Source organism: Petaurus breviceps, unplaced genomic scaffold (assembly GCF_028583685.1).
Source record: "Petaurus breviceps papuanus isolate PSGF00001 unplaced genomic scaffold, PetGlider_PUasm1.0 189, whole genome shotgun sequence".
NCBI lineage: Eukaryota > Metazoa > Chordata > Mammalia > Diprotodontia > Petauridae > Petaurus > Petaurus breviceps.
In genome coordinates, this window is record NW_027185809.1 from 40,521,273 (window position 1) to 40,540,335 (window position 19,063).

The 19,063-nt window shown below is 36.0% G+C and overlaps 1 protein-coding gene across 11 annotated transcripts in view; it reads right to left on the bottom strand.

The window, feature by feature from the left end:
• Nucleotides 1-19,063, bottom strand: part of CEP128 (centrosomal protein 128) — a 576,359-nt gene that overhangs the window by 208,860 nt on the left and 348,436 nt on the right. The window contains exon 19 of one of the 11 annotated variants that reach the window (XM_069092351.1): nt 6,291-6,942. The exons of the other annotated variants lie outside the window; for them this stretch is intronic. Within the exon in view, the coding sequence (XP_068948452.1) occupies nt 6,890-6,942 (53 nt within the window). The 3' untranslated portion in view covers nt 6,291-6,889. Of the gene's footprint in view, nt 1-6,290; nt 6,943-19,063 lie in introns of those variants that run through there. 11 annotated transcript variants of the gene reach the window in all.

The following is a 19,063-nucleotide window of genomic DNA, read 5'->3' on the forward strand; positions in this document are numbered from 1 at the left end:
TGTAAAGAAAACTGAGAAAATAGTGTGATGGGCCCAAAAAGTGAAGGGAAAGGAAAGATTATAACAAGAATCATTAATCAATCACTATATATTAAGTCATGTTAGGCACTGATAATACAAATGCAAAAGTAAGATAGTTCCTGCCCTCAAGGAACACATATCTCATTGATTTTCTTTAAAACTGTACTTGATATAGCAAGAGATACCTGAAAAGTTAAATAAAACCACCAAATTAAAAGTTAGAAAAAAACTAGGTGGATATAATCACTGCTTATACATTCTCACTTTAGGAACTGAGTACAGATTCCAACAAAATGTCAAACTGCCTATTCATTTGAATTAGGAAAAGATAATGAATGCAATATGCACAAATTAAAAACTTTTTAATATAAGTTCTTTGGGAAGGGTGGGAGATAATTGAATAAGAAGCAGAGATATCACCCTGTTCCTAAGAGACAAAGAGTCTGGGACACAGGGATATTATTACCCAAGCATCACTAGGGGTAACATGGTGGAGTTGGGCCCACAAAGAGTTTACCTAGTATGCAGATTATGAGGGTCCTGGCAGCTTACAATGTAAGTGCTATCCGTGTTTCCTACAGTTCTAAATGAGGGGGAATATCTTGAACTGTTGCTGCCGTAGGGCAAAGCTCCAGTCATTCTGCCATAGTTACAGATTTGGGTTGTTAGATGGAAAATCATAGATAGCATTGCTGTTATCATGCTAACCTATTTTAAGGTATAAAATTTTAAAATCCCAGATACTACTTAGCAATTCATTTTAAACAGTAAAAAGCATGTTCCCTATGACAATTCTGAGGTGCCTAGTCAAGTATTATGCTTGTTTTAGAAAGGAGAGAAACTGAGGCTCTGGAGACTGACACTGTTAAATATGAATGAAGAGTGGGAACTGGGATTTGAACCCAAAACTTAATAAATATTTGTTTTTAAATCTTTCTCATTACTCATATAAATATTCTATTTTAAGATACAACATAGATAGATAGATAGTACATAATGAAAAGCACTTGATTTCAGTAATGAGGCACACTGGTCTTTAAAAAGTTGAAACATTTTTAAACAAGCATTATACTGAAAACTACACTATATATACCTTTGCATATATGTGTTACATTTGTGTGGGGGGGGGTGAGAGAGAGAGGGGGGGAGGGAGGGAGGGAGGGAGAATGATCTTAGGAAAGGATGTTAAATGATGACGTCAATTTTCAAATTCTGGTATGAGATTAAGTGCCTAATGTGCACTTGTCTGTTCTCAGAAAAAAATAATGACCTTGTGACATGAAAAAATTTTGGGGAAGAAAACCAGAATAACATCACCTATTGCCTTAATGCAGTTTCTAGGTTAGTAAGAATAATCTTATTAGAGATACTGCTCGCAGCCCCTATGTCATAAGCTACAAATTAAGCTAATTCTGCACAAATGCTACAATTCTAACACGACAGCACCACCAACCTGTTACTCTTGTGTTGCAGGTTTGTGCTATTTCGTATAAATGAGAAACAATTTTAGATTATCCCTAATAATTCTCATTTCTAAAATAAAAGCCAAACTCTGTTAGACTGATACCCAAAAAGACTGTGGTGTCTCCTCTGTGTAAGAAAAAGAAGAAACTGTTCTAATTTATTAAATACCACATGGAAAAATGAGCATACAGACAATGGCATGGCTTGCAGAGACTCTAAGATTCATATTTCCACACAGAGTTGCTTAGATAAAAAGTAGCATAAATCTACCTACACCATGACCAAAAACAAATATATAGATTAATATACATTAAGATAATTTAGTGGCATCATCAAAAATTGACTCAAGAATTAGATTCCCCAGCTCATACCCACACATCTCTGTCATAAAAATGGCTTTGCTATTAAAGTTATCAATGAAAATCCATCATTGAAAGGAGGTTCTAAAAAAAATCACATATTCTTCAATTTTTTTAACGTTCTTAATCCACTGTGTCATATGTACTTTCTTTTGAGAAACTGCTCAAGACACATTTCTTGTAAGCCCCACAGGAGGCCTTAAATAATCCACAAGCACATGTTAAGTGTCAGGCATTGAGCTAAGTACCAAGGATTCAGCTACAAAATGACACAGTCTCTCACCTGAAGGGAAACACTGACCTTCTAGGGGATATAAGATGTTCAGAGATACTGGCTATATACAAATTAAATATGTAGCAATTTGTGGTCAGGAAGCACTAACAACTGTGGGGATGAGAAGAAGCCTCTTGAAGGATGATGCCCTGATACTATGCCTTAAAGGAAGCCAGGTATGAAGGCAGGGCATGAGACCCTGGGTAAGGTAGACAAGGAAGGTATGAATTAGGGGACAATGACAGCAAGGGGAGGAAGCTTTGAATTTCAAATGGAGTCATCGATTAGAAGTTTGTCATGCCCTTTCGAGAAGAAATGATAACACTCTGATTTAGTTATTGTTGCCTGAGTAACAGTGATGGGCAAGGGGAGGATGGGAGAAGAGAGTGTCACGTGAGCAGTAGCAGGGCAAAAATAAGGTGCCTATTTTTAGGCCCTGGCATTATGGTGGGATGGCTGGTTTAGATGAAACTCAGACTACGACTATCTAGAGAGAAGGGGTTGAGGTGAGGTATCAAGCACTCTCCAATTAACAGCTAGGGGAGCTCTATTCCAGGTTGTATCCAAAAGCAGAGTAGATTAATTGGGAATGGGGAGGGGCTAGGAAGAGGGGAAAGGGCCTCTAGAGATTTTGGAAGGGCCCTGCTCCTGATTTTAAGTTATAGGTCTCAGTGAAAAGTGATTCCCACAAACATTTGCTCTTAAAAAATCCAAGATGTTTGGATCTAAAATATTAGTGACATTAACACTTCTAAAAAAGTTAACTATTTAAATTTTCACTAATATTTTTCACAAATTTGAATTACTGTGATTTAAATTCCCACACTAAAATACCAAATATGTTAAAAATTATTTCATGGCATATGTGACTAGAATTATTCAAGGATTCACCAAGTATTACAAACCATCAAAAAGGCATGACAGGTATCCAGGGACACACCTTATATTTTCCCCAGAATTACATGAACATCCTATAAATAGTCCAATCAAAATCAGTATTCCTCCTTAGTAAAATGCTCCAACTGTTCCCATTTGCAAATAGAAATGCACTAAAATGTACTAAATGCATCAAACACAGGAATGTTACTAACCATATTCATACTTAAGCAAATGAGTTAAGTTTTCCAGTTACAATCTTTTTTTAAAAAGTAAATGAAAGATGTGTATTTCCTAGATTATGATGTGAAGATGGATTCAATCCATTAAATTAATCTATATATGTTTACAAATATATGCATATGCATGTACATGCTCAGACTACGACTATCCAGATAGAGAGGGTTGAGGTGAGGTGTCACTTATGCACCCTCCAATTAACAGCTAGGGGGGAGCTCAATTTCAGGGCATATCCAAAAGCAGAGTAGATTAACTGGGAATGGGGAGGGGCCAGCAAGAGGGGAAAAGGGCCTCCAGAGATTTTGGAAGGTTCCTGCTCCCGATATTAAGTTATAGGAGGTCTCAGTGAAAAGTGATTCCACCAAACATTTGCTCTAAAAAGTCCAAGAAATCTGGATCTACATATATGCAAATATATATAGATATACACACATACTTATGTACATGCAGAGAGAAAAGCAGCAAGGATTAGTGAAGAGAAAATCAGCTTCAAAGTCAGGAAGACCTGTGTTCAAGTCTTACTTCTGACATGTACCAATGATATAACTCTGGGTACCTCTCACTGTCCCCAAAAGTTCTCTAACAGTATAAATTACAGAGTACAAGCAGATAGGCATTGGTGGAGGAAGTTTCCTCACTGGGAGTTTCCTACACCAATGAAATCTCAGATCTGGTCAAAAAGTAGCATTTACATGTACATGTGCACGAACAAGTAGGTTGTGAATGTGTGCATGTGTGTATACAAAGCAGAGAACAGTGGTTAGAAAGCCGATCTCCACTAAAGCTACAAAGACAGGGCTCAAGTTAAGTCTCTTGGTAGTGTAATCTTATTTCACTCTTTGTGCTCTATACAACTCTCTAAGACTCTTAAGTTGCAGAGGTTATATCCTCATTTGTCAAGTGTGTTTCCTCATCTGGAAGTTCTTGCCATACCAATGAAATTATAGGCACAAATCCTTTCCACATATATATTAGGATAATGTGCATATATATATATATATATATATATATGGATATAAATGTACAGTTAGAGCACTGATTTATCAGGGGAAACAATCAGAATGAATAAAAAGAGCAAGAAAAAATAAGCCATAAAATTCAAATAAATAAGTCCCAACCTATTCAAATATGCAATCAGCAATGAGTAATCAGAAATAGATGTAAGAAATGACACTGAGACTGATTATAACGGCTTCATACTGAAGTTTAACCACTATAAAGCTACTATAAGAATACAAAGAAAGAGCCAAGAAAATGCCTTGATCTGCAAACATGTGCTGTACTTGACAATCAAAGAGAAATGGCAGCCAATAACAATACTGATTTAAAAGATAAATATTATTCTGTTGTTGTTTAGTCATTTTTCAGTTGTGTCCAATGCTGTGACTAGATTTGGGTCTTCCTAACTCCAGGCTTAGCACTCTATTCACTATGCCATCTAGCTGCCCATAAACATAATAAAATCTTATAGTTTAAAGATGATGGAAGATTATGAGTAGTATCACTTCATAAAGCAGAGAATTAGTAGAAAATAAAATCAGTTTTAAAAAGTTTGAAGAGGGGCAGCTAGGTGGCACAGTGAATAGAGCACCGGCCTTGGAGTCAGGAGGACCTGGGTTCGGGTCTGACCTCAGACACTTAACACAAAAAATAGCCATATAACCTTGGGCAAGTCACTTAGCCCCAATTGCCCTCCAAAAAGCAAAAAAAAAAAAAGTTTAGAGAGAGTCAAGTAAGCAAAGTCCTCTCATGGGTACTGAAGAAAAAAAATGGAAGAAGGACAAAAAAGAAAATAAAAGAGATATGTAAAAAATACTATGACAAACTGTTTTTTACCATTAAGGACAGTAGAATCACCATACTTGAACTCTAACATCACAGTCCCAAAAGTGCTCAGAGGAAGAAGAAATGGGACTATAAAGGACAAATACCAGAAAAGTAGATAGATTTACTAAATGTATCTAGAGGCTATTCATGCTATAGACACATAGTTGTTAAACTACAATGAAATCAATAAGCAAAGTAAATGAAGGAGGGAAAAATGACAAAGATGTGTGGAGAAAAACCAATGTAGAACTTAAACTCTCCCCCAAAGTTGCTTCTACACACACACACACACACACACACACACACACACACACATCAATATACCAAAATTTGTAAAATGGAGCCAAAATAGCCTTATGGGTATATATGTATATCTCTAAACCTTTTCTCTACAGAAAAAAAGACCAATTAAGTGAACATGCAACTAAAAAAATCCCTAGAAAAATAAGAACTTCATAATCCCCAAAGAAGCACAATTATGGAAAATTCTAAAAAAATAAAAAGATAAAAAACAAGCTAATAAACAAAACTAAGAACTAGTTATATGAAAATACTAAGAAAATAGATAAGCTATTATCTTATTTTATTAAATAAATACATACACATATATGATCCAGAGTGTCAAAATCAAAAATGAGAAGGGGAGATTAAAAAAGAATGGAGAGAAAATAAATATTTACAAAAATGTTAACTGCCCAGATTAACAGAACAGGATATAAACAATCTAAAGAAATTGACTGTAGAAAAAGAAATTCAGCAAGTTATAAATAAACTGCCAAAGCAGGGGTGAAGGGGTGAGGAGCAGGGGTAGGGGACTCAAACCTCGGTCAGAATGAATCTACAAATCAGTCAGTTAGTAAGTATTTATTAAATGATTCCCATATGACAGACTGCATACAGTCCCTGTGCTCAAGTAGCTCACATTCTAATTGTGGAAACAACTTATACATACAAAATAGATAGAAGGTGATCTTAGTGGGAGGCAGCAGCATAGGCAGAGGGTAGAGAAGGTAGAAGGGAGAACTTTGGATCAGCCTCCCATAGAAGGTGGGATTAAAAGTCAGAATTGAAGGAAGTCAGGGAAGCCAAGGTACAAGAGTGAGGAGGAAGAGCATTCTAGGCACAGGGCATGTGAAAAGGAAGAGGGTCAGGAAATATAATGTGATGTATGAGGAACACCAAGATAGCTGATGTGGTCAGATCACAGAGGACAGGGAGGGGAGTAAAGTAAAAATAAAGTAAAGTAAAAATACCAGAACAGCAGGGAACTGACAATGCTGTAAAAGTATTTAAATGCCAAACAGAGGATTTAATATTTTATCTTTGGTCTAATAGGAAGTCATTAGAATTTACTGAGGTGAAATTACTTTGGGAGCTGAGTGCAGGATGGATTGAAGTGGGCAGAGATTTAATTGAAGTAGGAAGAACCAACCAGTTCAAGGTGGTGCTTATGTGACTGGAGAGTAAAGGAAATGTGAGAGATGTTTTGAGGGTATAAGTGAATCCTGTCAAGCATTTAAAGAACAAATAACTTGAAAATGTTCAGAAATAGAGAAACGGGCAGTGTATCAAACTCTTTCCATGAGGCAAATATGATACTGATAGTCAAACCAAGGAAAGTAAAACAGAGAAAGAAATCAATGAATATTGACATAAAAAGTTGAAGAAAATATCAGAAAAGAAGCTACATAAAATGTTGAAGAAAACATCAGAAAAGAAGCTACCACAATATATTCAAAAAACACCCAGCAGGACCAGTTTGGATTCATATATTTATTTATACTGTTGTAGCCATTGTATATATTAGTCTTTTGATTCGCTCTCTGTATCATTTCATCCAGGTCTTTCTATATTTTTCTGAATTCGGCATATTCTTCATTCCTTATGGGGAAGGGGAAAAAGAGCAAGTATTTATTAAATGTTTACTAACTACACACTAGGCATTGTGCTAAGTGCTTTACAAACATTATCTCATTTAATCCTCACAACAACTCTGGGAGGTAGGTGCTAATATTATTCCAATTTTATATTTTAGGAGACTAAGGAAACTAGAAGTTAAATGACTTGCCAAGGGTCACATAGCTAGTGCCTGAGGCCATATTTGAACTCAGGTCTTTTTGGCTCTAAGGTGAGCACTCTATTCTTTGTAGCATCTAGTGATATTCTGTTACATTCATACACCATAATTTGCTCATCCACGTCCTGAAGAATTTAAGGATGCTTCAACCTTAGAAAAACCATGATTAATCACAGGGTTAACAAAATAGATTTTAAAATAACAAGATTATACGAACAGAAACAAAAAAAAAGAACCTTCAAGGAAATAAGATGCTCGCTCTTCCTTTGATCCATCCTAGGTAATCATTCAAAATGGTGAGGTACTCTCTTGATCCTGAAAACCCCACAAAATCATGTAAGTCAAGGGGTTCAAATCTCCGGGTCCACTTCAAGAATACCCGTGAAACAGCCCAAGCTATCAAGGGCATGCATATCCAAAAAGCTACCAAGTATTTGAAAGATGTCACATTGAAGAAACAATGTGTTCCTTTCCCTCGATATAATGATGGAGTTGGCAGGTGGGCTCAGGCTAAGCAATGGGTTTGGACACAGGGTCGGTGGCCCAAAAAGAGTGCTGAATTCTTGCTGCATATGCTTAAAAATGCAGAGAGTAATGAGAACTGAAGGGTTTGGATGTGGATTCTCTTGTCATTGAGCATATCCAGGTTAACAAGGCTCCCAAAATGTGACGGCGTACTTACAGAGCTTATGGTTGAATCAACCCATACATGAGTTCTCCTTGCCATATTGAGATGATACTTACTGAAAAGGAACAAATTGTAACTAAACCAGAAGAGGAGGTTGCTCAAAAGAAAAAGATATCCCAGAAGAAACAGAAGAAACAAAAGCTTATGGCATGGGAGTAAATATGACATTAGAGTGCAAATAAAAGTGAAATGAAAAAAAAAAAGAAAATAAGATACTCATGTTTAAAATGCTAAAAAACCATAGAAATAAAATGATCTTCTTTTAGTATGATCAAAAGCCTCTACCTAATATGAAGGACTAGAATTATTTGTGACTGACTGTAGGCTTTCCAAATAAGACCAAGAAAAAGCAGCAGATGCCCGCTCTCTCTAATTCTATTGAACATAAAGCTATAAATAGTAACTATTGCAATAAGATAAGAAAAAGGAATCAAGGGAATAACATAGGCAAAAGAGAGGCAAACTTACTTCTATCTTCAGAGGATATGATGATATATTATTGGAATTTCAGAGAATCAACAAACATTAATTGAGTCAATTAATAACTGCAGGAAAGTAGTAGGGTACAAAATAAATTTACCAAGCTCAACGGTCTTTTTGCATAATACTAGTAAAACTCAGAAGGAAAGAAAAGAAATTCCATGTAATATAACAACAAAAGTCATTATATGGTAATTAACATATATTGGAATTAACTGGGAAAAGTATATCAGGAAATTAACTTACCAAGAAACATAAAAGGAAAATATAATTACAAACAATTTTTATCAAAATAAAACACCCAAATATTTAGAGATATCTTCCATAATCATATATCACAATGTGTCCAATGTTCATGGCTAATAATATAGCAAAAATTAGAAGAGTATCCAAATTAATCTATAGATTTAGGGCTATGTCAATCACATTGGCAAGGGAAACTTTATTAGACAAAAAAATAGCAAAAAATATTTGAAACAATGTAAGGTCAAGATCATTAAAGGATAATAGGAATAAATGAAAGAAAGGAGATTAAGACTTGGAGCTACTAGATTTTAAGATATATTAAAAAGCAATATTCACCAAAATTGAGCAAAAATGGATAAGAAATTGAAAATGGGTCAGTAGAACAAAGCAAATAAAGCAGATAATGAAACAAATATTCACAAATGTCTGGTGTTTGAAAAAACACAAAATACTCAGGGAAAGGTTCTTTATTCAACAAAAACTTCTGGAAGAATTGAAAGGAAGCCAAGAAAAATAATATATAACACTTCATACCTCAATTGATAAAAGATCTAGATTTAAAAAAACATGCCATAAATTACTTAGCCAAAATTGGAAGGCTATATCTTTCATAACTGTGGATGGAAAACTTTTTATAGCCAGGCAATATGAATTCAGAAAAATTCTTTGCATTAAATATCTCTGACAAACATTTGAAACTCAAAATACACAAAGGATAAAAATCTATAGGATTATTTTTTAAAAATATACTTCAATAGAAAAGTGGTTATCAAACATGAAAAAATTAAAAGAAAAATATGAACTATTATAAAAACTACTTGAAAAATGTTCAAATTAACCAATAATCTATAAAAATTAAAATTAAAACACTGACATGTCACCTGATCCCCATCAAAAATCTATAAGATAGGAAATCAAAATCAAAAATTCTATAAGATAGGAAAACTTATTTTAGAGGTGACAGAGGATAACATGTGCAAATTCACTATTGACAGAGCTGTGAATTGGTTTATTGTTATAGAAGTCAATCTGAAATTATATGAGAAAAGTTACTAAATTAAACGTACTCTTTGAGCTAGGGATCCCACTACTGGGTCTATTCTACAGAGGCTAAAAACAACAAGAAAAGATTCATGTATATAAAAATGTTTATGACAGCATTATTTATGATGAAAAAAATCTGGAAATAAATATGTACCAAAAATTGAGGTATGATTGAACCAATAATGGTATAGGAATGGAAAAGAATATGAACAATTCAGAGAAAGTTTGAAAGACTTAGATGAAATGATGAAGGGCGAGGAGGCCAGTTTAGAAAAGTTTAGAGAAGAAACTTACTTTAATTGAGATGTTTAAGGTTTGTTGATCCAAGTTATTTGCACACTTGTGGAATGCCCATGGTGACAAACTACTGGGGTAGTTCAAGGCTCTCCTTTGGTGAGAAATCTTCCATGAGAAGAGGGACACAGTTTCAAATCTGCTAGAAGCTCAAAAGCCTTATGAGAAACAGTCCTTGCCCTACCTAAAAGTTGTGGCCTTTTCAATTAATTACTTGGTATGAGGGAGTCAAGGCAACTTTGAACAGACTAATACCTTGTGAAGAGCCCTCTCTAAGAGAGGCTGCCAGATTCCTTTTTACTCAGCTGATTCACCAGCTCTTCTTTCTTATACTTCTAGAAACCTTTAGAAAACATATTTCAGCCACTACCCATGCCTGTCTTCAGCAAGGACATCCTTAGATCACCATTCCTGTTAATATTACTGAAAGAATTAGCTTCCCTGTGCATTTGTATCATCTTTCACTAGTTATACAATCTGGATTTTGAAGTCTAGTTTCAAATACAGACAGAATCCTAAGCAGCATGAGGAGTAAATTAAGTAGTAGAAGCTCATGGTTGTTAACTTCTGGAGATGATGATGAAGGTCTTGCGTATCTCAGACATCAGCAACCAAAGCACTTATTTCAGTGGCTGCAAAAGCAGAACTTTGGAAGGCCTTGTGCGATGGTAAGGGAATTTGAAGATCTTCCCTGACCCTTCATAGGCCTAGGGAAACCAAGAGTAAGGGGCTTGATTCGGGGGAGACTTGTTTTTCAGGAAGGTCCATATTGTTGTTACTTTGTAATTAGGCAGTGGGTCAGAAAGCTCGTGATGTCCTCTCACCCTGAAGTAGGCTATATATACTCTGAGGCGAGGTTTTGCTTTGGGGCTCACTTATGGGAAGAGTTGTGTCATTTGGCCAGATGAGACTGGGTGCCATTGAGCCCCCAGCTTTGAAAACAGATGTTGGTGCTTCTCTCTCTGGTAAATAACTATGTATGTATGTAATGGTCAGATATCTAGAAGCCCTGCCTGTTGCTCTGTTGAATTGTGTTATTTTCTCTGTCTGTGATTTTTGTCTGCTTGTCATGTACATTTGTATTTTCTGAAGTTCAGGGTGCCGACTTTTCCCCCTGAATTAAGTGAATGATATGTGCTTGATTAAAGTAAGAATTATTAACCCCTTTTGAGTAAGGCAACTCAAAGAAAAGCATCTTTAAAGAAAGGCATCTTTAAAGAAAGGCATCTTTAGAAAAGCAGATCAAAGAACCTGTGCTAGCAGTCATCCTGGGTATGCTAGGGTACTTGCTGTTACAACTTGGGAAGTGGTGAAACCTAGGATCCAAAAGAGTATGGAGGGGTGGCTAGGTGGGGCAGTGAATAGCGCACTGGCCCTGGAGTCAGGAGCACCTGAGTTCAAATCCTACTTCAGACACTCAACACTTACGAGCCGTGTAACCTTGGGCAAGTCACTTAACCCCAATTGCCCTGCCTTCCCCCTCTAAAAAAAAAAAAAGAGTATGGAGCGTTCTGAGGTAGCTAAGTGAGTCAACTAAGGAGATAACATGCAATCTGAGAAAAGAGGTATCTAGTTGTCACAGACTAAGAAATGTTTCCTACAAGGTAGAAAAGGTCTTGCTTTATGAAGGAGAAGATGATGGAAAGAGGGAAAGTTTTAGGTAAACCATAATAACCATCTGGGCAATAAAAATCTCCAAAACTCTAGGGCTACCTAATTGCTTGGCTATTTTGAGCCTATACACCTTAGAGTTGAAAAATTGTATCTCTTATTGTTTGATCAATATCAAAAATCAATATTCTTATTGATGCTACTCACCTTTTATATGGAAAATAGCTGATTATAATCTGTTTGAAGCTGACTTATAATCTCCTTATTGTCATCAGTTATTTGAACAAGCCTTAAGGTATGTTTACTTGTATAAATTAGAAACCAACATACTAAGCCCTATATCAGCCAAAAAGATTTCAAACTATATGACACAGATGAAAAACTCCTAAAATAGATTTACTTTAATAGCACAATAAAAAAAAATCATTATACTTTCACAAGTACTTTGAATAATGAAAATTTTTGAAAAATTAAGTCCTATATAAAAATGTGGAAAATTTGAATTCTTGAACTTGAATACTCATTCCAAGAATTATTCGTATTCCTAGTTTATCAGTAAGCATATAACATTCCACCCCCACCTTTTAAATAGCACACACTTCATCTTAATACTGTAGAGATCAATTACAGAAAAACCTGTTTTATCTTATTTTATACAATATAGCAATGCCTCACCTACCTAGAGATTAGACTTCCAATAATCTCATACATTCACAATAGCATTCTCTTAAAGTGTGCCTGAGAGGTTGCAAGTAAAGGACCAGCCTCAGAGTCAGGAAAATCTCTAATACACACACACACACACATACATAAACATATACACACATCTCTAATATATATACTCACCGTATGACCCTAGACAAGTCACTTTACCTCTTAGGTCCCCAAATAACTCTTTAAAATAAGGATTTGTTACTTTTTTTTGTATAGTGGACCCTTTCAGAAATCTGGGGAAGCCTACAGTTCCCATCCTAGAATATTGTTTTAAATGTATAAAATATTTTAGATTACAAAGGTAACCAATTATATTGAAACACAATTATGAAAAAATATATATTTTTTTAAAGTTCACAAACCTCAGTTTAAGAAATTATGGCTATAAGTCTTTAAATTACAAAGAAGGTACTGACCTGCATTGACAGAAGTCCTTCAGTAGGGAGTACCTATACCAATGCACTAACAGACCCAATCCCCATGGAAAAGGAAAGAAAAGGAATGGCAAAGAATAACCAAAAATAAATAAATAAATGGACGAAGCTGAAAATCCAAATATTATATACTACATAACATCACTGGCTAATTCATAGGATCCCCCCTGACCAGAAAAAAAAATTATCTTTTTGTAAAGACCATCTAATGATGAGATTAGTGCATTTTTTAGAAGAATGCTCCACTTGTTTTCCTTGATTCTTCTCACAAACTTACTAATCTTCTCCTCATTGGATGGTCTTTATAAAAAGGGAAGAGGAGGAGGAAGAGAAGAAGAAAGGAGAAGGAAGAAAGAAAGAAAATTACTAGTGTGTACATCTATTATTTCCCCCAACAGAATTTAAGTTCTCTGAAGACAAGAACATTTTCATTTTCTCTTTGTATATCTAGCAGGTAGCAAAGCACCTGCCTAACATATAGTAGGCACTTAAGAAATGCTTGTTGGGGTGGCTAGGTAGAGCAGTGAATAGAGCACCGGCCTTGAAGTCAGGAGGACCCGAGTTCAAATCCGGAATCAGACACTTAACATACATACACACACACACACACAAAAACTAGCTGTGTGACCTTGGGCAAGTCACTTAACCCCAATTGCCCTAAAAAAAAGAAATGCCTGTCGTTGCTTGTTTTTTAATAGTAGGTGGTGACTAAATAAATTTCTATTCTTCTATTGATTCTATTTCACTATTGTGAAATGGGAAGAGTTACATGTAGAATTTTCTTGCATGATGACAAAAATGCTGGAAGTCCAAAGAGATGCCAGTCATGTCACACAGTATGTATGATAGACATAAGATAAAACAGTGAGAATTCCAGAATGAATTCCATGAAAATACAAATAGTTGATGAGAAAGAAAAAAATCAATTGAGGAAAGTAATGGAAATGGAACTAAAAATAAACACTTATAATATATCAAATGCCTTGCTAAGTCCTAGTTACAAACACATAAGAAAGTCTCTGCCCTGAAGAAGTTTACATTCTATTAGGGGAAATCAACATGGAGAGGAGTGATAGAGGGAAGTCCTTTGGTAGTGCTGATTTGATTACTCTCCTCAAAGCTAGAGTAGGAAAAGTGGAGGCAGAAGGGGTACATGATTAGCGCGACATGAAGATGGCAGAGAAGTAATATGGTACCCATACTGAATGCTCACCAATCAGTAACCAAAGCTTCAGAAATGGAAATACCCAGTGCTAGATCAGAAGTTCTGCTATCTGGTAGATCTGTTTTCTCTCTATAATAATAATGACAATAAGTGATATTTATAGTTCATTACTACTTGCAAAGTCTTTTACGTACACAATCTCATTGTTGTTGTCCATCCTTCATTCTAGAAGAGAATCAATGACATCACAAGGATGATATCTTGACTTGTCCATGAACTGGATTTAAGTGAGACAGGGCTGCGCACAGTCGTCAATCTCACTCTCTGCTCCACAATTATCAAAGCCCAGGGGCAAAACAAAAGTCAAGGTGACTGGTGATGGCCCAGGCAGGATGCAGTGAGAGCTTGGCTTGCGCCTTTCTAAATTATATCTTTTCTAGGTCTCAGTTTGTCTGAGGCAATGCTCATTGGGTGACTAGGAGCTACATGAGATTTAAGACAAAAGATGCCCCAATTTATCATCACAAAACATCAATATAGGAGAGGAAGACTTAAGAGTTTCTGACCAGAATAGAAAAAAAATTTGTATTTACACTCATTCTAAGTCATCAAAATCCAATGAGTCACAGAGGTTTGGTTAGGGACTGTTACTGACTATCCAATGAGAACCAGAAAGACTTGAGTTTAAAGGTCTAGTCAAAAATTACATTTGAAACATGATGGGCTTTGTTTGTGTGTGTGTGAGTGTGTGTGTATTGTGTGTGTGATTCTCCTTTTTTTAAATTAAATTTTATGTTTATTTTTAGTTTACATCATTCATTTCCACAAGATTTTAAGTTACAAATTTTCTCCCCACCTTTCCCCTACCCACGACCCCAAAACAGCAATTTCACTGCATGTCTACTCCCCCAATCTGCTCTCTCCTACATCCTCTCTCATCCACCCTCCAACTCTCCAGTAGGGCAAGATGGATCTCTATACTCCAGTGCCTGTATATCTTATTTCCCAGTTGCATGTAAAAAAAAATAATAATATATATATTTTTAAGCATTTTATTTTAAAACTTTGAATTCTAGACTCTATCCCTTCCTCCCTCCTCACTCACCCTTACTGGGAAGATAAGCAATTCCATATAGGTTGTACATGTGTAGCTACACTAAACATTTCCACAGTGGATATATTATGAAAGACTGATTATATTTCCCTCCATCTTATCCCGCCCCCTACTTGTTCTATTCTCTACTTTGACCCTGTCCCTTTTCAAAAGTGTGTGCTTCTGGGGTAGCTAGGTGGCACAGTGAATAGAACACTGGAGTTAGGAGGACCTGAGTTCAAATCCAGACTCAGACACAACACAAAAACTAGCCACGTGACAGGTCACAACCCCAATTGCCCTCTAAAAAGCAAAAAAAAAGAAAAAAGAAAAAAAAAGTGTGTGCTTCTAACTTCCCTCCCCTCCAAAATGCCCTCCACTCTATCATCCTCTCATCCCCTTCCCCTCTACTCATCTGCAGGGCAAGATACCCTATTTAGTGTGTATGTCATTCCCTCCCTAAGCCAATCAATGAGAGTAAGGTTGACCCATTCCCTTTGGCCTTCCTATTCTCCTCCATTGAAACAGTTTTCCCTTGCCTCTTCTATATGAGATAATTTACCCCATTCTGTCTTTCCCCATCTCTTCTCATTATATTCCCCTCACCTCTCAATTTCACCTTTTAAGTATCATCCCTTCCTATTCAATTGATCCCATGCCGTCTGTCTATATATACCTGTACACACATATATATACACTCACATATGTTTTCATATACCCTCCTATATAGATGATACTTACATATATGTATATACACACTTTTATGTTCCCTTCAAATATTCTCATACCGAGAAAAGTTTCATAAGTTACAATTGTCGTTTTTCCATGTAGGAATGTTAATATTTCAATTTTGATAAGTTCCTTACAATTCCTTTTCCCTGTTTACCTTCTCATGCTTCTCCTGCTTCTTGTATCTGAACATCAAATTTTCTATTCAACTCTGGTTTTTTCATCAAGAATGCTTGAAAGTCCTCTATTCCATTGAATGACCATATTTTCCCCTGAAACATGATACTCAGTTTTGCTGGGTAGGTGATTCTTGGTTTTAATCCCAGCTCCTTTGACCTCCTGAATATCATATTCCAAGCCCTTCGATCCCTCATGTGGAAGCTGACAGATCCTGTGTTATCCTGATTGTGTTTCCACAATAGTAAAATTGTTTCTTCCTGCCTGCTTGTAATATTTTCTCCTTGATTTGGGAATTCCAGAACCTGGCTATAATATTCCTAGGAGTTTTCTTTGTTGGGATCTTTTTCAGGAGGTAATCAGTGGATTCTTTCAAACTCTATTTTGTCCTCTGGTTCTAAAACATCAGGGCAATTTTCCTTGAGAATTCCTTGAAGGATGATTTCTAGGTCTTTTTTATGATCATGGCTTTAAGGTAGTCCAATAATTTTCAAATTATCTCTCCTGTATCTATTTTCCAGGTCAGTGGTTTTCCCAATGAGATATTTCACATTGCCGTCTATATTTTTATTTGTTTGGATCTATTTAATAGTATCTTGATTTCTCATAAAGTCACTAGCTTCCATTTGCTCCAATCTAATTCTGAAGGAATGATTCTCTTCAGTGTGCTTTTGAGATTCTTTTTCATCTGGCAAATTTAGCTTTTTAAGGCTTTCTTCTCCTCACTGGCTTTTTGAGCCTCTTTTGCCATTTGAGTTAGTCTATTTTTTAAGGTGTTATTTTCTTCAGTCAGGTTGTTGACTCTCTTTTCATGATTTTCTTGCATCATTCTCATTTCTCTTCCCAATTTTTCTTCCACTACTCTTATTTGGTTTTCAAAATCCTTCTTAAGCTCCTCTATGGCCTATAACCAGTTCATATTTTTCTTGGAAGCTTTTGGTGCAGGAGTTCTGACTTTGCTGTCTTCCTCCTATTCTATGCTTTGATCCTTTTTATCCCCAAAATAGGAATCTAAACTTGGATTGCTGTACTTGCTTTGCATCCTTTGCTTGCTCATGTTGCCACTCAATTATTTGACTTTTGAGCTTTTTGCCACAGTAGAACTCTGCTTCCAGAGAGGAGAGCTTTGTTCCAAATTGCTAGGGTTTTTGTAACTGCCAGAGCTATTAGTTGAGTGCCCTCTCTGAAGCCTCCACAGACTCTAACACCTGGTCACACATGCCAGGACCTCCACCCTAGACTGTGATCCTGATCCAAGCAGGTTAAAGCAAGAGTGATTACCCCTTGGAATGATCACTTGGTCCCTCTACGATCTGCAGGCCAGGAGCTCTGAAGCAGCCATGTGGCTGCCCCTTCTCCCTCCTGGGGTAGAAGCCAGACCACACTCCTGTACCCCTGTTCCCAAAGTCTACACTGACCTCTCACTTTGTCTTTGGCATTTATAGGTTGATAATTCTGGAAACCACCACACCTGCTGATGATCCACTCTCCTGAAGTCCCTTCAGCCACAGCTGGTCATGGCTGCCCTGGGGCTAAAATCACAGGCTCACATGGGGCTGGGTTCTGCTCCCAGCATGCTGCAACGTACCCTTCCTGATGGCCTTCCAGCCTGCCTTCAATGGGAGATTTGTTTCTCTCTGTCACATTGTGGGTTCTGTACCCCTAAGGTTTGTTTAGAGTATTTTAGGTATTTGAGGTGGTTATGGGGGGAGCACACAGAGTTTTCCTGCTTCTATGCTGCCATCTTGGTGGGGTTTTTTTTAATGTCTGTTTTTTCAGAGCTATGTTTCAAGAAATCATAAATGAAAACTGCACAGGGAAAAAAAAGGAAATTGTCTCAGCTTTTTGAAAAAGAGAAAAAATTGATTTTTCTAAGGAAATAGGGTATAAGTAGCAGAGTTGAAATCCAACACACTTCCCTCTCTGTCTGACCTCAAATCCAACACTCTTTCTAACATACTACATTGTCATTGCTAAATCCAAGAAAGACTGTCATTAAAAATGGTCAGTATTAAAATGTGGTTCTTTAAAGGTTTAACCCAGTTATATAGAGAAATCATTAAATTAGGAAAAGTTTTTGTGCACCTTAGGATATCAGACGATTATATTTTAATTCCTGCTAAACTCCAATGTGTCTATAATTTAAACTTTATCTTTCTTTTGGGAACAGTATCAAGTAAACAATCAAGAAGTATTTATTTACTTCCTAGTATGTTTCAGGCTTTGAGGATACAAGTACAAAAAATGAAAAGATTCCTAATCACAACAAACTTTTCTAATGGGAAAAGACAACAAACATATGTATGTATATCATAAATATAAACTTAATAAATGCATATGGAGTCAGTAGATAAATAGTAATCTGCAAGGAAGACTATTAGCTTTTATTTAGGTGAGGGGAAGAATAAGGAAAGGTTGGTCTGTATTTTAAGGAAGAGAGGGACTCTATTTTAAACCCACTTAGCATTTAACAAATGTTCACTGATTGAATTTAAGTTATAATATGGCCTCCTAGGTAAACAGTAAATTAATGAAGCATTCTAGATGTTTATCTGTGTAAATGAAAACTATTTCCCCATTGTTTTAGATTTGCATTTCAAAGATGTTTTATCTCCATTTTGAATAGATCTTCAATTGACAGGCCTCAACAGATGTAAATTTTATTTGCTATATGCTTCTCTCCCTTTCAAATAGCTAGAGATACATACACTTCAGTGTATGAGGAGGCTCTTCCTATACCCTTATGAAAACCTTAAGAAACTTGTAAAAGGAATTATTTTAATTAAAATAATTAATATCTGTGAGTTTTGCTCATTAAATATCTGTGCATAACACCAGCAGTAAGATATGCACATCTTTTCCCCCAATGTTCCAAAACCTTCCATACACCCCAAAATAAATCCCAAATCCTTTCACTGAGGCCTTCCAACCACAGGATTTTGTGAACCTATAATCTGTATGACAAAGTTTCCATTAAAAAAAAATTATCTTGACTACCTTCCACTAGACTCGCTTCCTAGTTTCTATTTCTTTCATGATCTTGACCACTTCCACTAGAGACCAAGAAATTAACACAATCCTTCACTTAGCTTTTAACCAAAGATGAGTAGAGTTTTATAACCTGAGGCCCATGACCTTTTTTTCTGATAACTATATTTCAATATAATTAATTTCCTTCATAGTATAATATATAGTATTTATATATTTAAAAACATTATTCTATGAAGTCCACAGCGCTTACTAGACTATC